The sequence below is a fragment of the Lissotriton vulgaris genome, chromosome 8 (genome assembly GCF_964263255.1).
Source record: "Lissotriton vulgaris chromosome 8, aLisVul1.2, whole genome shotgun sequence".
In the NCBI taxonomy this organism is placed as follows: Eukaryota; Metazoa; Chordata; class Amphibia; order Caudata; family Salamandridae; genus Lissotriton; species Lissotriton vulgaris.
Window position 1 is genome coordinate 1,199,206,892 of NC_141696.1, and position 21,031 is coordinate 1,199,227,922.

Genomic DNA, 21,031 nt, shown 5'->3' on the forward strand with positions numbered 1-21,031 from the left:
AATATTCAATAAACGCTGGCATCAAAACGTACTAATGTATGAAAAGTAGCTTATAAAACCCATGCTGACGACATCCTAGAACCCGTATTAGTGTATTAAATACCCATTTGTTGTTATGCATCACTGTTTCTGAATGTTTTAGATCGAGGGTCAGCGGACTCGATAATTCTCTCGCCTCGGTGCCCACTCTGATCAGCGATCACACTCGGCAACTCTGGGCATTAGCTTGCCTCATCTTCACTAACGGCCCCACCAGACCGCCGGGGATGCCTGGTCTCACCCTGGAGATACCCATTAAGGGACCATCTCTCAGGGAAGCCAGGAAGGGTTTCGCAGCGGTCGAAGCGCCTTGGGACCCTACGGGTAAGTAGTGCGCTATATAAATGCCTATACATACATACATACATTATTGATTTGCTGCATTTCTCTATCTGGATGTAGCACCCATGAATCTCCGTGAACTCCTCGTGTATTTCTGTTCATATAAAGACTAAGGGGCCGATTTACAATAACTGGCTCATCCCTGCATATCAGCAGGGATGCACCAGTTATTGTGCGTCACGGCTCCGCCACCAATGCGGCGCACCATGGGGCACCATGGGACATGTTAAATCCATGTGTACTTTCTGGACCAGCTGGTGTGCCCGGGAAATGATTTAAAAAATTGTAAGTTTGGTGGGCAGCAGACAAGAAGTAGTACCCCTGTGGTTGGTGTGCTTAAATCCCCATAAATCCTCCAGGTGGCTCTCCCGCAACCAGCTCTCTGTGTTTGAAGGCCCCTGTTTCACCAAAGCACTGGCCAGACTTGTCGAGGTCATTGTCATTGCCGGATTATGGTTGCTTCCAACCAGCGCAGTTGGGTCTGGAGAGTGTAGGACCTCAGACATGGCTCAAGTTAAAAAGCATATGAGGTGCTTGTTTACATGGTTGCTGTCATGAGGTGTCGATCGCCCAGCTTGATGCAATATGCCAAGCTTCTCTCCCTAATTTCTGCTACCTCATCTATCACTTCTCCCTCAAATAGTCTGGGACAATAATATAGCTACCCCCTCACTCTTTTCAGACCTGGATGACATGTTTTGCTGGGGGAACCATTGTGATTTTAATCTGTGCAAACTTTTCAGCAATAGGGGTGCCAATTGAAGTAAGCAAATATCCATCCAGCACCATGCTCTAAGAGGGACAGTATCACAGCTCTCTTAGTCGGGTGAGTTAAACATCAAACATTGAGGCAGATTAGTTTGCCGTTAATGGTATTGGGTTGGATAGGACCATGTCATATGTGATTGTACAGGGGCCTGGTCGTGACCCCTTCATTGCTTTCGACACCCACTGACATGGGGAACAACCTTTACAACAAAGGTTTTACAACGCGGTACTGTTACCACGCAACTTTTACAACGCAAGTCGTTACAACGACTTGCGCTGGGGGGCGCTCCAGGATAGTAAATAGTTTAATTTACTATCCAACTCCTTCCCTACTATCCACGGGGACTGGAGTTGGAATAGTAAATTAAAATATTTACTATCCAGCACCCCTCAACGCAAGTCGTTGTAACGACTTGCGTTGTAAAAGTTGTGTTGTAACGGCACGCATTGTAAAAGTACGCGTTGTAACGTCGTACATCCACTGACATAGGTCTGCACAACCAGCCGGGATCCGATCAGTACTCTGCCTCAGGAGTGGTCCTCAGTTAGATCCAGCCCTTAGCAGGTATCAGATAGTGTTCTGATTTGGAATGCCAGACTATCCCAACGGATGATGATTCAAAACGGGTGACCCCAGCTGTAGGTGAGCTCCTTGCTCCATGGATAATCGGTTATCAGTTTAAAGTCCCTGTAAAGCAGCAGAATGATCATGGGCAGGTGCTGGTATAGCGCCATCTTATGGCCTTGACAAATGAGTGGGTGTGCGTCCCTGGCTCTTTGATGAGCTGCTCTTGCAGCTGGAAATTGTGTCCACAATCTAAGATGTCCGGTGGTCTTCAATTGTTTTCTCTAGGGCAGCTTCTCTGTGGACTCTGTCCAGAGGAATATTCACCTCAACCTTCTCGGGCCAGGATCTGATGAAACAGAGTCTTCACTTACCCTGTGATGTCTGACCCTTCGGGGCATGTTTGGAATGCTCTTATTCTGATGTTGTTTCTGCACAAAAGATTCTCTACATCCTCTGCATGAGCCTGGAGTTCAGCTTGTGACTTCTTTAGTCGCTCTTCTTCTTGTTGAAGCTGCTCAAGGCCCTCAAATCAAGCTATTTCACTGTCCTCCACGGTATGCACCCTATCTCCAAGGGACCCAAGTTCTTCTTTCACCTCCCACCGTTCCAGGGAAAGGTCCCAGTTTACTGCTTGAAGGAGTCAAAGAGGAATTTCATAAAGGCCTTTGTGAGTGGTGCAAAGTCATCTATAGAGTCCTCGGATTCCTGGGCCTCGCTACAAAGTTTGGCACACTTTGGTGGAGGAGTTGGCAGGCCATGTGAGCATATCCCTTAAATGATGGTCCTTCTTGCCTTTGGACATCTCCTTGTTTGAGGTGACTCACTACAGACCCACCGCACAAGGGACCCTGTCCACCCCACTCATAAGGTAAACAGCTCACAGCAGGGACCTGCCATGCCTAGGCCATTAGGACCGTTGGAAGTGTTGTACTCTGTGTAGTGTCCCAAGAGGGGGCCCCAAGATCATCTATACAGCCGCCTAATGCTTGCCCCTCTCTGTTGCATTGTTAGGCGGGCCACAAAGGGGTATACCCCACCCAAGGACAACACTATGTCATGAGTCCCCTCGTGTTCACTAGGGAGCCACAGTGCCTGTCCTGTGTGGTGTGGCCTGTTAGGTGTGTTCTATTTCTACATGCCATATCCACTTGGAGGCTCTAACAGGCACCCCTCAGCCTGCAACTGTGCTGTGTACATGGAGGTGACTCAATGAAACAGGCCCTCTGACGTGATGGATGAGAGGATGGTTGTGGCATTACTCATACAGCGGGATGCCTTTGTCCTGAATGCCACCAAACTCCACTCATGCCACAGCCAGGGTGTCCATTCCTAGGACACTATGTTGTCAGCTGCACTTGGGCAGGGCTGGGACAGAATCTCTAAGCCACAGTGAACCAGGTAGGCTGGGCGTCACACTTCATCAATCAGGGCAGGAGAAACAGCTCAATATTTCCATTTAGAATGCCGTACCGTATACTGTACTCTGCCCCCACTGGTAGCAGGTGGCCCCTATTAGACCCCAGATGGATCTCAGCTCCTCCTCACTAGGCTGCGGCTGCCATCTTGGTCCCATTTTGGCAAGTTTTAGCGACTATACACCAGTTTTGCAAGGCCCCGCTGCTTGCATTTCTCCGCAGCAGCAGGCGGGGGAGTGCAAGGTGCATCTTACTCAGCCACCCTCTTGACCACACCTTCCCTATGAGGCCTTTCTTGGATCAATAGCACTACAATTTTTCCTTACAATCCAAAGTTAAACTGATAAACTTTGAAATGGTTTCATTGTAATAGGCTGTTTACTGCTTGAAAATCGATTTTAAGGAAATCTAGAGGATAGTGGAATGAGGCAATCTTTTCAAATGAGCATTGCATGCAATCTCGTAGCAGTTATACAGTTAGAGAAATACAAATCTGTATGGTTCTAGAAATATTATGAAAAAAGTCCATCATTTACCAAAAATTATTGCCTATGAAGTTAGAATCTCACTCACACAAATAGAATGCAGTCTCCCCGAATCAGGGTATTGACGGCACACCTTGAATCGGTAGCGGTATTATCTTGGATACTGAATAATGATTGTGGTGATAAGGCGTTCTTGATAAGCAATGTGGAGTAATTGAAGAACAAGTGGCAAGAGGTAAAGAAATCATGAACAGTGAATAACAGTTTTTAAATTGCTGACATTCCTCCTGCCTTATCATCCTACTTTCTGCCTACACATCTAGCATACTGATATGGGGGAAACTCTTTCATGGTAGTTTTTTTCAGAAATGAACTAGGTCTTTTTAATTGAAGCACTCATTTTGTGTTGCAGACACAGGGCCTGATTCACAAAGGTAAACGTACACTTCTGCTTAACTTTACTACTTTTGGGTATTCACAAACTACATACCAAATGTTACGACTCTGCACTCCCTAAACTTATATGTGCAGAGTTCTCTGCACCTGTAGGCACTGCAATCGGGAAGGGGAACTCTGCATTCATGTGTATAGGGATGTGGAGTCTTAAAACTCCACTGGTAGTTTGTGGATCAGGGGTGGCTCCTCAGCTAAGGTGGACTAGCGTCTTTGAGCAGGAAAAATAAAATGATAATAACGTAGTTATTATCATTCTATTTATCTCAGGTTCGGGTCTGTGTTCGGGCGGGACGGGGCTGGAGGCATCCGGGGAGGAGTGGTTTGCACACTCCAAGTGCCCTTGACTGCTTGGCCGGCCGCCTTGGCGCACTTTACATGTTCCCCACCAGGCTTCATTATACAGCCTGGTGGGTAACATGCCCAAGGCACCCAGTCCCCATCTGAGCACCGATCCATGGCTCTCAGACCAATCACAACGCTGCATTGCAGCATTGTGATTGGTTATGGGGAGACTGGGTGCTTCCTGGTTCTGGGACTCGTGCAGCAGAAGAGAGACTCAAAACACACAAGATGATGAACGGAATGTTGCACATTAGCAAAACATTCACCCCCGTCACAGATCTGGGTTTAATCCATCGTTATTTTGTTCACCACGCCACCCCAGTTCAGACATGGCCATATGCAAATCAGTCTTGACCCTGTGCCTCATGGGAACAGTCCAGTCCAAACTGCCAAGCCATGTCTTCCCTGGACCGGAATCAAGCATCCTAGTATCAGTTTCTGGCTATCAGCCGTCATCAGCCAGGATAGCTTGACTCCAGTGGCGTAGTGAGCATAGGACCCACGTCTGGGCATACCCTTCCCACATAGGGTGAACAGCAAAACAACGGCGGAACAAGTAAGTGGTATTTCTAAGTTTTTTTATTTTGTCCCCCACCACCCGCCTCTCCACCATCATTCCCTGCCAGCCGCTCCTGTTGTGGATTCCAAAAAGTAGTAAACGTACACAAAAGTGTACATTTTTCTTCGTGAATCAGGCCCAGATTATGCATTTTGCTGGTATTTGAAAACAAATGATTTATTAATCAGGTCCTCTTTGAATGTGGAGTGCAGCATGTAGCGTCAACATGTACTCAATCCTGGGACAAGAACCAACATTGAAGGAGATCTGTAGTATTTTGATATTCAAAGTTGGAAGTTACTAGTATTTTATTTGAAAACAATTGTAATTCCTTTGCATTTGTCTCATACGGCATATTTTCCCATTTCAGAGACGTGCAGCTGACAATCTAAGAAGACACCATCAGTATCAGGTGGGCACTTTGTCTTGATGTCTTTGATTGGGTGAAGCAATCTTGAGTTCCAGCCATTTAATTCATGTTGGATTTGTGCATTGAAATGCATTCTGTTGTTCAGTTATACGCAGTGGTATAGCGAGGCTGTTACTGACCCTAATGCAAGCAAAACATATTGACCCCTCCCTCTTCTCCATAGCAACAGTTTGCAAAAATAAACTGCAGTAAATGATATGGCATGGGCCCTGCACGCCCCTGGGCACTTGAGACTCTGCACTTGTTCCACTAATGATAACGATGCTCCTGTTCCAATGTGCTCATCACTGCATCAATCCCTGAATATCTCCAGCCACTTCTCCTCCTCCTTATCGTCTGTACCATGCTGCCTTTCTCCTTTAACTGTCACCCACTTCCCTTGTATCTCTCCACTTTCCCTCTTCGTCACATCTGATTATAATTTAACTCGTTCTCCTGTCTCGTTTTTACACTGCATCTCTGGTTTTCCTTTCTCTACCCCTTGTATATCTTCACTTTCCCCAACTCTTCCCTATTCCTACAGTATCTCAACTTCCTGGTATACTTACACTCTACCCACCTGCACTTCCCTCTTTACCTTCTTTCTATTCTCTGAAGGTTTCCATTCTGCGCTGGATCGAGCCCTTCATCTCTTCTTCTTTTCTAATGGATTACTCTAGTACGTTTTTACTTCCCTTCCTTTTCTTCACTTTCCTGCTTTCTCCCATTCTTCCCTGTATCTCAGTATCCATCAGTATGCATCTGCTTTACACCTTTCACTCACCCCTGTATCCCACTATTCATCTGTATCCAGCTGCTTTACAGCTTTGGCTCTCCCCCAATCTCCCCTGTAGCTCACTCTCCATCTCAGTCTAGCTGCTTTACACCGTTTGCACTCCCCATCCTCACCTCTGTCTTGGCATCCATTTCTATGTAAATACTTTAGCACTTTCCCTTTCCTCACTGGCCCTTGTATCTCGCTATCCATCTACATCTATCTGCTGTCTACTTTTGCTCTCTCACACTCTCCCCTATATTTGGCGATCCATCTGCATCTTGCTGCTTTTCACTTTTCTCTCCCCCCCTGCTTTCTTGTGCATTTCACTATCCATCTATAGCTCGCTGCTTTACACCTTTCACACGCCCCTGTATCTCGGTATCCCTCTGTATCACACCACTTGCTCCCCTTGTATCTTGTCCATCTGTGCCTAGCTCCTTTACAGTTTTCACCCCCCCCCCGTATTCTGCTATCCATTTCTATCCAGCTTCTTTCCACCTTGCATTTCCCCCACTCACTCCTGTATTTTGCTATCCATTTGCATCTTGATGTACACTTTTCACACTCCCTCCTCACCGCTGTATCTCTAGGCTCTTGAGCTCTTACAATTTTTCACATACTGTACATGATTTCTTGTATATCTTAACTTTTTACTTCTGCGGGGAATGAGATTTTGATATCTATTTATGATTACGATCAATTTAATAATTTATCTCATTCTTCACTTTGGATCGAGTTTTATCTGTCTTTGAGGAAAGGACCACCCCCGCATCGGTTAGACAAACCCCATTAACTGACGCCACTCTGAAGAACCACTTACAACTGATAAAGTTTCAAAAGTTTATATAAAGATTAATTTGAATACGATACAATCCACTCAGGATAAAATCTCAAAGTATACAAAATACAAAATCAATTAAAATATCAGCTGCTTAAGCTTCGGCGTGAAGTGGTTTCTCCTGCGTCATCTGCAGTAAGATAAAAATCATCAAGTTAATCTGTCCCTACTCTATGCTACGTGACAATCCTACTTCGCAAGTTTCTTCCCTCAAAAGGTGTCAGCAGTTTGACTCTCAAAGAAGTTCAAACTCTCTTTAGCCTCTAAAGGAAATCCTAAGTTTCGGAAGCAGTACCCTATCTGCCTACCCATCCGCTCTCTAAGGGTCCTCGGCCTACTGCTCCCTTGCGCTCTGATCTCTCAGCGCATCTGCTCAAGGCATCTACCCTTGCCTTTCTCTCTCTGAGCTCCCTACTGGGCTGTTCGCTATCTTATCCCCGGGGTGCTGTCCCTAAAATACACAATCACCGTGTGGGTGGAACGCCCCTTGACGCCCACCACGGACTTTCCCCGATGATGTCAACTTCCTGCTTCTTCCATTGGTCCACTCCTTGCGTCGTCCGTTAAGTTGACCCTTCTCCTTTGGATGTCATCTCCATCATTTCATCGTCGACATTTATCGATTCTTTCAGATCATGTAACATATGAAACTTAGACAAGGCCTTAACTCTATGTCTCTTAACTTGACCCTGCTAGGTCCTGTGAATGGTCTTGTCAAAACATAGTCTATATTCAAAGTGTCTCTCCTCACGTTCGAGCAATAAGCTCCGTCCGGCATTGTCACCTTAAATCTAACAAGTGCTAGACTTCTCGGCTCTCATGTCCACATCAAGCTATTTACGACCTTCACAAGACCACTAAATTACATTCATGTGACTATGCTCCTTCGAACTCTTGACCAGTTAGGTTATAAACACAAATGACCTAAACTCTTCCAGCATTTCTAAAACCTTTCTACACAGTATAACCTTTGGCATACATTTATATATTCGTACTTTAGCCCTAGTTATACTTAAACATTCTACATCAAATATATACTACATAGAATACGACTGTATAGAATATAACCTATACATTTCCCCTGGTTACATCTTTATGTAAGTTCTCTTATACATTTATCCACGTTCCTCCACGTTTACACCTTTCCACGTTATCTTCTCGCCGCTTCTCCCAATGTAAAGTTACACATTTAAAGTTATACACGTACACGAATTCTACTGTGCACGTTCTACATTTCATACACATTTCTACATCTACCCATCATGTATACGGGTCTTCTAAATCTAATGCATTTCAACGTGTGAATACATTTACATTCCCTATACCATGTTATCACATTCATTGGCCTTTATACTATAATCGCCAACTTTACATTACGATATGCATTTCGTTCCTACGTTTATAACATATACGTCTAGATATGGTTACTATATACTTTTCGTTCAAATTGCGCTCTCTCAGTTCCCCCCTTTGATGACTTTTAGGAGTCATCACTAAAGCAATTTGAATGCGTCCATTATATAGAACTAGTTACATCAGTTCCTCTTTTTATCGATTCAAGTGTTCTCAGACTTTTATACTGTTGATCTTGTAGAACAGCTAGTCTCCTTTCTTGGTCTCTCATCGATCTTTGTAACTGGTTCGACCTATACCATTTATACAATTTTACTAATCCTAATAATGTAATTATACAAATTACTACTATTAATACAGGCTTTAAAATATACCAAACTATACTTTTGCCAAGATTAGCAAACCAACTTCCAACCTTTCCCACTCCATTTCCTACTTTTTCCCAAACATTTACTTTTGATATATCTTCAATTTCTTGATGAATCTGTGTAATGTTCTGTATGACTTTCTCAAGTGGTTTTGAATTATCAGGAATATAAGTACAACATTCCTGAACTTTCAAAGCCTTACAAACTCCGCCTTCTTTTGCTAATATTACATCTAAAGCAAGTCTGTTCTGTAAAACCATTGCTCTAATCGACTGCATTTCACCTTCTACTAACATTAATGATCTTGCAGTGCTGGCAGACAATCTATCCACGACTGTCGCTAACCTTCTAATCTTAACATCGTTAAGAATCAAACCTAACAATGGAAACATTGCTCCAAATACATCTCCTACTACTTCTGCATCTCCTACTTCCCTTTTCGTTCTCCTCGAAGCCTTTCCTTCTATGATTGCTAAATCCTTTGCATGATATATTTTGGGGAAGACAATTGCCAAGTAACACGAACCATACCAATTGTCTGGAAGTTTTACATAGGCATTTCTCCCACATACAAAATATACATTCGGAATAGCTTGCATCCCTTTCATAAAATCCTTCGTGTAGTACTCCAACCTAAAAGAGTGCTCACAACTAACTTCACCTACAAATTCACTCTCATAATACGTTTTGCTTCGAGTTAAACATAACTTTCCTTTCTGCGTTCTATCCAATGCTATTGGACCATTGCTACCTTTCTTTTTATGTGCCTTCTCTTCTTCTGTCCAGTCTATTTTCCATTGTCCTGACATTTTTAGAATCTTCTGCCGTCTGCATCGATCATCTACTTGTGCTATAAACCTTTTCTCTACTTCTGATACTTTGCAAGTCAGATTATTTCTACGTGCATATGATGTATCTAATGTGTCCCAAGGAAGAAAGAATTTAGCTAGTCTATCTTCCTTTTTGTAGTAGTCCCACTTATTCATCTGCTTATAATTCGGAACTTCAGGCAGTACCGAATCATAATTTGAAAAGTAGTACTCAAACCCTTCTCTACCATAAAAAATACTAAGCAGTAAACTACATGTGATCCCATAAGTCAATGGGAGATGGTGATACCTAATGCCTTCGTCTACAGAAGCCGGCAATTGCATACAAACGTAGCAATCTTTGGCCTCCATGGCATCGATATATTCATACAATAATTTGGCATATGCATTTGACCTAAAGTTTCCCTGCGACTCGTCTATGTGTAATCTACGAGCTTCATCTGTAAGTAACGCCTTTTCACGTGTAACAGTGTTCTCCTCCTTCTTTCCCACAAGAGCAGGTTTCAAGGTCGTTACAATTTTTACATTTGCTATTCTTTTATCATTCTCATGTCCTGTCATGTAAGATATCGTTACTACTATGATTATGAGAAATATCATTATTGCTATAAGTGTACCTACTATACATCTAGCTTTTCTGTTTGGGTTGCCGTTCTCCATGTTATCAAAACAGCATACCTCGTTCTCCAGCGAAAGTTCTCTTTCCAGTCTTTGGTTGCTTGTTGGCTTTCACAGTCTTTTAAAGTGCTTTTTATCAACAGGTATCTTTTCACCACAATGTCTTTTTCTCTTTTCAGCAGCAGACAACCCTAGCCCTTCTCCGTCCTCTAAATGTAATCCCTAATTTTATTCTTCTTTCCACTCGGCGCTAGGTTATCTTCTTCTTCATAACATATGTACAAAAGTCTTTTATGCATCAACAATTATTGTCGGACCTGCAGCTTTCACAACAATAATTAACAGTTCAAAACGAATAACCTTTTCTTCTTCTTCGGTCATTTGCTGACCAACTGTTGGAAATTGTAGTCTTTTTAACACTAAATCTTGAATTTTACTCAAACGTGGGGGTCGGGGAAGTGTGAAAGTCAGTAACCCCTCAGTCTCAAGCCCAGGCGCCAACATCCATATCTCCACTGTCACGACTGGATCGAGAGTGGTTACTTTCACACTCTTCACTCTCCCAGATTTCTGTCCCCAATACATCTGCTAGATAAGTCCACTCTGGGGTGGCGTACCTTCTGCAGGGCACACGTACCCTTCTTGATCTTCGTGGACTCTCAGTTCCTGAATCTGTCGTCTCGTCCTCCTGATCCGATTCTTCAGCGATCGGGGCAAGAGTTCTTTCCTTCTTCCTTTCCGAACTTGGCCTTTTCCTTCTCTCCGGCCAACTGGCTTTTTCACTCTTTGTCTTTCCGCTCCTTGTTCCAGAAACTGTCTCTTGGTCACTCTCAGTTTGTCCGATATCTGTGTCGGATTCCCAATTACTTTCTTCTCCTGAGGCAACTTCGGTCCCACTCGTGTCCTGACCTTCGTCGCCCTGTTCCAACACAGTTTCAGCTTCTTCGATCACCTCCACAGCTTGGCTTTCCCCCTCTATGGCTTCTCCGCTTCCCTCCGGATTCTCATTCGAGAGAGGAGCTGTGTCTTCTGGAGGTGTTGGCACTCTTCGGGTGTGTGAGGCATGTATCCAGTTTGGCAGACCTCCACACTTCACTGCAGTATTCGTTACAAGTATGACTTGAAACGGCCCTCGCCAACGCACGTCTAGGCAGTTCTTCCTGACATGTTTCTTCACCAGGACCCAGTCTCCTGGACTCAGGTCATGGCACAAGTCTTGTATTGATGGAACCTCTGCAGCCTGGACCTGGAGGGACACAGAATTAACGGCATCAGATAGTCCCTTGCAGTAGTCCAAGATCAAATCGTCTGTGATGTTCACTAGCGCTGCAGTCGGAACCGATGGCAATCTCATAGCTCTCCCCATTAGCACTTCATGTGGAGAGAGGCCTGTTCTTCTATCAGGTGTGCTACGTATACTCATAAGAACTACTGGAAGTGCGTCTGGCCAACTCAGGGATGTCGACGAACAAACTTTAGCCAGTCTGGACTTGATAGTACTGTTAATTTGCTCTACGATCCCTGAAGCTTCTGGTCGATAGCTGCAGTGTAACTTCTGATCGATATTTAAAGCTGAACACAGCATCTTCACCACTTCGCTATTGAAATGAGTTCCTCTGTCCGATTCCAAAGAGGATGGCACCCCAAATCTTGGTATCAACTCTCTAAGTAACAATTTTGCTACTGTAAGCGTATCACACCTACGTGTAGGGTAAGCCTCAACCCACCTGGAAAATATACAAACAATCACTAGCACGTATCTGAGTCTGTTGCATGGAGGCATTTCTATGAAGTCAATCTGCATTCTATTGAAAGGCCCCCCAGACCTTCCTATGTGACTCAAGGTAACTGGTGTTCTCTTCCCCACATTTAGTTGCTGACAGATTGTACATCGCTGACACACTGCTTCTGCCGCTACTCTAAATTTATGGTTAAACCACGTTTGTCTGAATACTCTCACCATAGCATCTCTTCCTATGTGTGCTGATCCATGCAATTTCCTTGCCATTGGACTAATGAGTTCATTTGGTAAAACTGCCCTTCCATCGGCGGACACCCAAAAATTCATTTCACTCTTTTCGCACCCTGCTGTTTCCCAGCCCTTTTTCTCATCATCTGGTGCATTTTCCTGTACTGCTCTCAGTTCATCCCATGTATCCACCGTCTCTAACAACATAGTCAATTCAGTCATTTCCTGGATTCCCCCCACTTTTGTATCAGTGTGAGAATATCCCTGCTCTGCGCAATAACGCGCTACCTCATCTGCATATTTATTTCCTAGTGATACAAAATCCGTGTTTTTTGTGTGTGCTACACATTTGACCACAGCTATGGCCATTGGTTTTTGCAAAGCCTCTAACAGTAGTTTCACGAATTCTCCATTCCTAATAGGAGAACCCGAGGAGGTCATGTAACCTCTTTGAGACCACAACTGCCCGTAATCATGAACTACGCCGAAACCATATTGACTATCGGTGTATATAGTGACTCGAAGTCTATCGCCTGCTAAGCAAGCACGAGTCAAAGCCACAATTTCAGCTACCTGTGCGGAGTGTACTCCTTCCAGGCAAGCGGCTTCTATAACTCGGGTAATCGTGCATACTGCATAAGCTGCTCTCAGCTGACCGACATCGTTTCTTACGCATGAACCATCAACGAAGAAAATTTCGTCTGGGTCTGTCAATGGCTCATCTACGATATCAGGTCTCGGTTTGGTACATAGTTCAGTCACATCGAGGCAGTCATGTTCTGTACAATTTTCGTCGTCTACTTCATTCGGAAGTGGCATCAAGGTTGCAGGATTCAAGACAGAGCATCTCTTTAGGGTCACATTCTCGGCAGCCAGTATAACCTGCTCGTAGCGTGTGAGCCTGCTGTTCGTCAGATGCTGGGTCTTCGTCCTTGTCATTAACAGTTCTACAGAATGTGGTACATACACTTCTAACGGATGACCCATAACTACGCTTTCAGATCTTTCAATGCTGACACCCGTTGCAGCTACGGATTTGAGACATCCGGGCAACGCTGCGGCTACTGGATCTAATGTAGCCGAAAAGTACGCCACTGGCCTGCGCGCATCTCCATGGACCTGTGCTAATACCGCTAAAGCGCATCCCTCTCTTTCGCAGCAGTAAAGCAAAAATGGTTTGGTGTAATCTGGCATTCCTAAAGCCGGGGCGCGACATAAGTCCTCCCTCAGCTGCAAAAACGCCATCAAACAATCTTTGTCCCATGGTACCGGATCACTTACTCCTTTGTGCGTCAGTTGTAATAACGGTTTTGCCTTCAGCGAAAAGTTTGCTATCCACTGTCGACAATAACCAACCATGCCTAGAAACATCCTGACTTCTCTTTGTGTTGTAGGCGCGTTCATTTTCATAATCGCCTCTATTCTGTCTGGAGACACCTTCCGCTTTCCCTTTTCAATCCTATGGCCCAAGTATTGCACCTCAGTCTTACAATATTGCAACTTACTTGGAGACACCTTGTGTCCGTTCTCAGCCAAGTGATTTAACAAGGTAATGGTGTCTTCTTTGCAAGCTTCCTCAGTTTCTGACGCAACTAGGAGGTCGTCTATGTACTGGACCAGAACTGAATTCTTGGGCAGTACTAGACTCTCAAGATTCCGTTTCAATAACTGGTTAAAGATCGATGGGCTCTCTGTATACCCCTGAGGGATACGACACCATGTTAGGACGCGATCTTCCAGCTTGAAAGCGAAAAGATATTGGCTCTCTTCATCTAATGGTATCGAAAAGAAAGCCTGACACAAATCTATCACTGTGAACCATTCAGCTTGGAACGGTATCTGAAACAATATGACTGATGGATTCGGTACCACTGGACAACATGAGACAACAATGTTATTAATCTTCCGAAGATCTTGCACTATTCTGTATTTTCCACTAGGTTTCTGCAAACCCATGATCGGGGAGTTACATGGACTTCCCACGATCTCCTTCAGTATTCCCTGCTTAATCATGGATTCGATCACAGGTTTGATCCCTGCAATCGTCTCTGGCGTTAGCTTATACTGTGGGGTTCTTGGGTACTCAGCATGGGGTCTTACCAAGATTTTTACCGGGTCTACTCCTTTGATCAATCCAATTTCTTCCCCAGTAAAATCCCATACCTCAGCTGAGACTTTCTCTCTTAGGTCTTGCGGAAGCTCCTCCACTGTTAAGGTAGGATAAAGTTCCACACATTCCCTTGAGTTTACAACTTTGTAATCTGCGTCCTCATCATTGGTCTGCACTTCTACTCCCTCAGGTGTGCAATGTATCGTGCAATTCAGTTTGCACAGCAAATCTCTCCCTAATAAGCACACAGGACTAGAATCGCAGATCACGAACTGATGTTCGTCACTGTAATTTCCTATCCTTACCGACACTGATTCGGTCAAGGGATTTGTCATCCTTTTGTTCGCAACTCCTACCACCTGTACCGTTTCTCCTGACATTGGCAGACCCGGGACTACCGCAGATCTCAACGTAGATCGAGTGGCCCCTGTATCCACCAAAAAGGTTGTAGGACATCCCGCTATTTCAGCCTCTACGTATGGTCCTCTCTGATCTACTTCCAAGGCGGCTCCTAGAGTACAGTCTTCGTCCCTACTCGCCCGCTGCCCTGTAAGAGGATCAACGTAGTAACATTCCTCTCCTCCTACAAACAATGGCATCTGTCTGTAGGTTTTTCCTCCGTTCATGATGCGAGGTGGTTGAGGAAACGGGGCTCGAGGAGTCTGAGTCCCCCCTTTGACAAGCCTGCCCTTCGGGACTACGGCTCCCTTAACCACGTTGTTCTGGACCTCTTCCTCCTCCTGCTCTAATTCCCCTGACTCAACATTGTAAGGACACTCGCGTCGCCAGTGTCCCACCTCATTACACTGATGGCATCTCGTCGTCTTTTTCAGTGTCGCGATATCCATTCTCGGTCTCGGTCTTTCTTCCTCGTCTCTGCTCTGATTATTCTGCTTCTTTACCTGCGTTCCTGTTCCCTGCTGCCGCGGTTTATCCTTTCCAGCAGCTTGCATTTGCACTAGCATTAACTTTTCTTTAAGCTTCTTTGCTTTAGAGTCTATTTCGTCACTACAATACCTTGCATACCTCAGAATCTCGTCTAAAGGTTTGTTCTGCCAACAGATCAGATGCTGTTGGATCATTAGGCATATTTCTGGTCTTAATCCGAGGACAAACTTTGAAACAAACTGTCCTATGTCCTTGGGATCCATCACATCTAACCCGCTGTATTGCTTGAATGCTTTCAGCAATCTTTCGTAAAACTCATGCACTGTCTCTTTCGGCTCTTGGGTAGTCCGATCTATCTTTACCCAGTCTATGTCTTGTACCGGCACTTTCTCTTTTAGCCATGTTATTACTCTCTCGTACTTTTCCATGACTCTATCAGATGGACCATTCGTCCGGGTATCTCTTGATGGCTCACGAGTGGGCCATTCAACACTAAGCTTGCACGCCGTCCATAGGTCTCCGGGTACTACGATATCGAACAGTGTGTTCAAATCGACCCACAGTACCTTTGAAATCTTCACGAATCTTTCTACCTGCTTATACCACTCGACAGGATTATCTCTAAGCTTTGGGAAGGAATTGGTGAATGCCGCCAAATCCCCCCTAGTCCAAGGCACATGAACGTAACTTCCGTTCGCGATTTCTCGCAAAGGGAAAGCTTCCATTCGCATCAAGCCTGTGTCCTGGGAACCCTCGAGTACACTCCGTCTAACGGAGCCCTTTCTGGACCATCTTTCCTCCCATCTATCTAGATCTCTCCATATTCTGATACTTACGATCAATTCCCTTATGTGTACTTTCAGCGCGATCGTTCTGCGGTCATCCAAATCCTGATCCGTGCAAGTTATCCTGTGGTTACTCTGTAAAGCCTTAGTTCGTGACAGGTCTACCATGTACCTGTTTGCTAAATTAGATAAGTTCTCATGAACTGACCTCGCTCTTCGAGTAATATCTTTGGATAGAAACAGTATCTCATCTGGTGTATACGAGTTTAATCTCTCTAAGGGCACTGTACCATCAATCAATTCATCCAGATCTGCCTTCAAACTCATCACATCAAGCCGTTTCGCTTTTATTTCGGCTTTCAACATTTCAGTTCTATGTTCCTCCCTCATATCCCTCTCACCTCCACTATGCGCCCTACGCCTGAGCACAGGTGAGTTATGAGGAGTCTTCCTTCCATCTCTTCGTTCCCACCCTTCTAGATCCCAAGCCTTTCCATCGTCCCGTGGGGTGTGGTGGAATAAGGCTCCTTCCCCCAACCCTACGTTCCGATTTTTTGACTCGGTTTCTCCAGATGTGAGATAGGATCCACCGTTCAGTTCTAATCCATTATAACTTGCTTGTTGTCTGGTGTCACTTAACAAAATGAAAGGCCCTCGCCGATCTTCCGTGTTCCCGTGATCTCTTCCATGATCACCGGATGCATGGCGAGATGTTTCGCGACTCCCTAAATTCCCATGACTCCTTCCACTGTCCCCGGATGTATGTCGAGACGCTTCGCGACTCTCCATATTTCCGTGACTCCAATGTCTCGCATTCTCACCTGGGGCATGGTGTGTGCACCTGAAGGTATTCCGGTACTCCTGTGTCCTATGTTCCCCTTCACTGAAGGTGACACGAGGCACTTCGCCACACCCTGCACTTCTGTCTTCGCACATTAGCCTATTGCTGTTCTCAGTAGGATAAGTATCTCTTCTGCTCTCTTGGCTTCCTCCCTCCCACTCGGGGCTGCTTTCGCCAGCTCCACAATGAGAGAGAATCCTGTTATCCTGCTCTCTCCACTCGGATCCCGTTTCTAAACTTTTATTCCGAGCCTCTTCGGCCGCATCCCATTCTCTCAGGTATTCCCTTAATTCCTTATGGGTTTTCGGTTTTGGTCCCCTTAAGTCCATTGGTCCTCTTCGACCTCCCTGTTCTACCCTAGGACCTGCTGAGGAATCAAATGGGGTACTCCGACTTATTGGTGCTCGTATCTGCCTGTGGGAATTCATCGTGGCATTCCTATTCTCCTCTTCTGCTCTTTCATTGTCCCATCGTGCCTGTTCCTCCTGCTGGACCCCTTCTGGGTTATAGATTGACACAATAGGGCCTATGGTGACCGGGACCTGCAAAGCGTCCGGCATTTGGTATGACCTAGCGCATTGCGTCTCCGGCACCTTCTGGACCACAAATCTTCCCACCACTCTCTGTTCAGGACTAGCTTGGGGTATTTCTACGGTCTTAGTAGCGTCCCACTCTGATACCGGGATCGACTTATACTCTCCCCACCTAGTTCCGTCCACTTGCGGTAATATGGGACTTGCAAGTTCACCGCTATATGGAGGGGGTTTATCTGTTAACAACCTGTCTATTAGATCCTCCTCCGACTCACTTTCCTCATCTTCCTGTTCTAGAGGTTTCCTTTCTCCCGTAGCCTCTATCATGGTGAACAGTTTGTCCGCTTCTATCCTTTGTACCCTCCATTTCTTAGCTTCGTCGTCCCATTTAGCATCCTGCACTGCTTTTACCGATCTTCTCACTCTTTCTTGTCGCCTCTTTACGCCCCTTTCGTGTGCTGTTCTAAACCACACACCAAGAGCTTCAAATTGTGTTGGCCTCGGTAAAGGTCTCGTTGAAAGCATTGTCGCCTTCAGTTGGTTCAACACTTCTAATTTAAACGTTCCAAATCTTGGAAACGCTAGTTCTTTCTGCCCTCCTGTTAGCCTATGCCACTCGGAAATCCACAGTATTGAATGTAAGCCTACATTTACTGCCATATAATATGCTGGTGTGCCTTCTGGTGGAGCTTCTTCTCCGGCATATAAATTTCTCCTTTTCTTTTTAAAGATTTTTCCTAAACCCTTAAAACACTTCATTTTGATAACGTACGATATTTCTTACTTATTTGCGTCTTGATAACAACCACCAATCCCTGTGCGACTCTCGCTAATCAGCCTATCCCAGCACGGTTCTACGCTGACGTCACTTCTCTCTTCTTCAGCAGCTTCCCTCGTTTCTCAACTCGTCTCACGATTTCACATGCGTTTTCATTCATACATTGAAAAATGATTACTTCCGTCCAAGCGATCACTTTTCTCTGACTGTACGGCCACAGTCTAACTGTAATTGCTACCTCAACTGGCACAGCGTCTTTCCTCTTACGGTCGGACACTTGCCTTAACTGATAGGTTACTTACACGCAGTAAACGTACGACCAGCGTCCGCTACTCATTCACTCACACATACGCTCCCCCTATCATCGGTCTGTCGGGAAATCAATGGTACCTCATGACCCCCTTTCAATGGTAGTCAAATTACTCTAGGTGTTCGATACACCCGAACCACTTAAGTCCTCTGGACATAAGATTTCATCCAGTTGCGCGCGCTCACAACTTTCCCTCAATCACACTACAGGCATTCAACTCCGCTTGACATTACAACACAGGAACAACATAAAACACCGCAATCTTACAACGCATGACCCTTATACTCACTCTCGACCGACTCTGCTGCTTTTCTCTCGACGCACCATCAGCACCGTCTTCGGCTGCAATTCTTCTTCTGGTCGACGATGACTAGGGACCTTGGGGTAAACTAACCTGGCCTAGGTCGTCTTCCTCAAGAAGATAACCATCATACTCTGCTACCAACTGCGGGGAATGAGATTTTGATATCTATTTATGATTACGATCAATTTAATAATTTATCTCATTCTTCACTTTGGATCGAGTTTTATCTGTCTTTGAGGAAAGGACCACCCCCGCATCGGTTAGACAAACCCCATTAACTGACGCCACTCTGAAGAACCACTTACAACTGATAAAGTTTCAAAAGTTTATATAAAGATTAATTTGAATACGATACAATCCACTCAGGATAAAATCTCAAAGTATACAAAATACAAAATCAATTAAAATATCAGCTGCTTAAGCTTCGGCGTGAAGTGGTTTCTCCTGCGTCATCTGCAGTAAGATAAAAATCATCAAGTTAATCTGTCCCTACTCTATGCTACGTGACAATCCTACTTCGCAAGTTTCTTCCCTCAAAAGGTGTCAGCAGTTTGACTCTCAAAGAAGTTCAAACTCTCTTTAGCCTCTAAAGGAAATCCTAAGTTTCGGAAGCAGTACCCTATCTGCCTACCCATCCGCTCTCTAAGGGTCCTCGGCCTACTGCTCCCTTGCGCTCTGATCTCTCAGCGCATCTGCTCAAGGCATCTACCCTTGCCTTTCTCTCTCTGAGCTCCCTACTGGGCTGTTCGCTATCTTATCCCCGGGGTGCTGTCCCTAAAATACACAATCACCGTGTGGGTGGAACGCCCCTTGACGCCCACCACGGACTTTCCCCGATGATGTCAACTTCCTGCTTCTTCCATTGGTCCACTCCTTGCGTCGTCCGTTAAGTTGACCCTTCTCCTTTGGATGTCATCTCCATCATTTCATCGTCGACATTTATCGATTCTTTCAGATCATGTAACATATGAAACTTAGACAAGGCCTTAACTCTATGTCTCTTAACTTGACCCTGCTAGGTCCTGTGAATGGTCTTGTCAAAACATAGTCTATATTCAAAGTGTCTCTCCTCACGTTCGAGCAATAAGCTCCGTCCGGCATTGTCACCTTAAATCTAACAAGTGCTAGACTTCTCGGCTCTCATGTCCACATCAAGCTATTTACGACCTTCACAAGACCACTAAATTACATTCATGTGACTATGCTCCTTCGAACTCTTGACCAGTTAGGTTATAAACACAAATGACCTAAACTCTTCCAGCATTTCTAAAACCTTTCTACACAGTATAACCTTTGGCATACATTTATATATTCGTACTTTAGCCCTAGTTATACTTAAACATTCTACATCAAATATATACTACATAGAATACGACTGTATAGAATATAACCTATACATTTCCCCTGGTTACATCTTTATGTAAGTTCTCTTATACATTTATCCACGTTCCTCCACGTTTACACCTTTCCACGTTATCTTCTCGCCGCTTCTCCCAATGTAAAGTTACACATTTAAAGTTATACACGTACACGAATTCTACTGTGCACGTTCTACATTTCATACACATTTCTACATCTACCCATCATGTATACGGGTCTTCTAAATCTAATGCATTTCAACGTGTGAATACATTTACATTCCCTATACCATGTTATCACATTCATTGGCCTTTATACTATAATCGCCAACTTTACATTACGATATGCATTTCGTTCCTACGTTTATAACATATACGTCTAGATATGGTTACTATATACTTTTCGTTCAAATTGCGCTCTCTCACTTCTCTTTGTCGTACTGCTTTGTACCTTTACTTTCATTCTACTCCCTTCTGTATCTCTCTATGCTTTTCTTCCCCTCTTACCATTTTCACCTCTATTTTTCTATTCTGACATTTCTCTCTACTCTCATCTAGTACATTTTCTCCTTACATTGCCGCACCAACAGTGTCTCACCTTTTTTTCTCCAATGTACTTTTCCATTTTCCCTTGTATCGCCAAATCCCCTTTTCTTGTTCTTACTACCTGTATCCTTCTTTCCTTTCGTTTGTTCTCACCTTTATCTCGCTATGTTCCCTTGCATCTCTCTATATGCCCTCTTCTGTCTCCTTTCTTGTAAGTCTTCATTGTTCATTGTATCACTCCACTGCTTTGATTTGCTCTCAGTCTTTTTTTGCTGCTGTACCTCTCGATTCTGTTTTGTGTATCTCAATTCACACATACATCCATCGTTTACTTCCTCCTTCCATTACCTCTTCCTCAGCACTCCCCATCCCAGTCCTAACCACATGAGCATAGCTCCTCCCACCAGAAACTCCCAAGCAACTTAAAACCCATCCCTTCCC

The 21,031-nt window shown here is 44.6% G+C and overlaps 1 protein-coding gene across 1 annotated transcript in view; it reads left to right on the forward strand.

The window, feature by feature from the left end:
* TRPC4 (transient receptor potential cation channel subfamily C member 4) overlaps nt 1–21,031 on the forward strand; it is a 1,290,729-nt gene that overhangs the window by 1,236,853 nt on the left and 32,845 nt on the right. Inside the window, exon 10 of the mRNA XM_086935069.1 lies at nt 5,345–5,386. Coding sequence (XP_086791195.1) covers nt 5,345–5,386 — 42 coding nt within the window. The remainder of the gene's footprint in view (nt 1–5,344; nt 5,387–21,031) is intronic.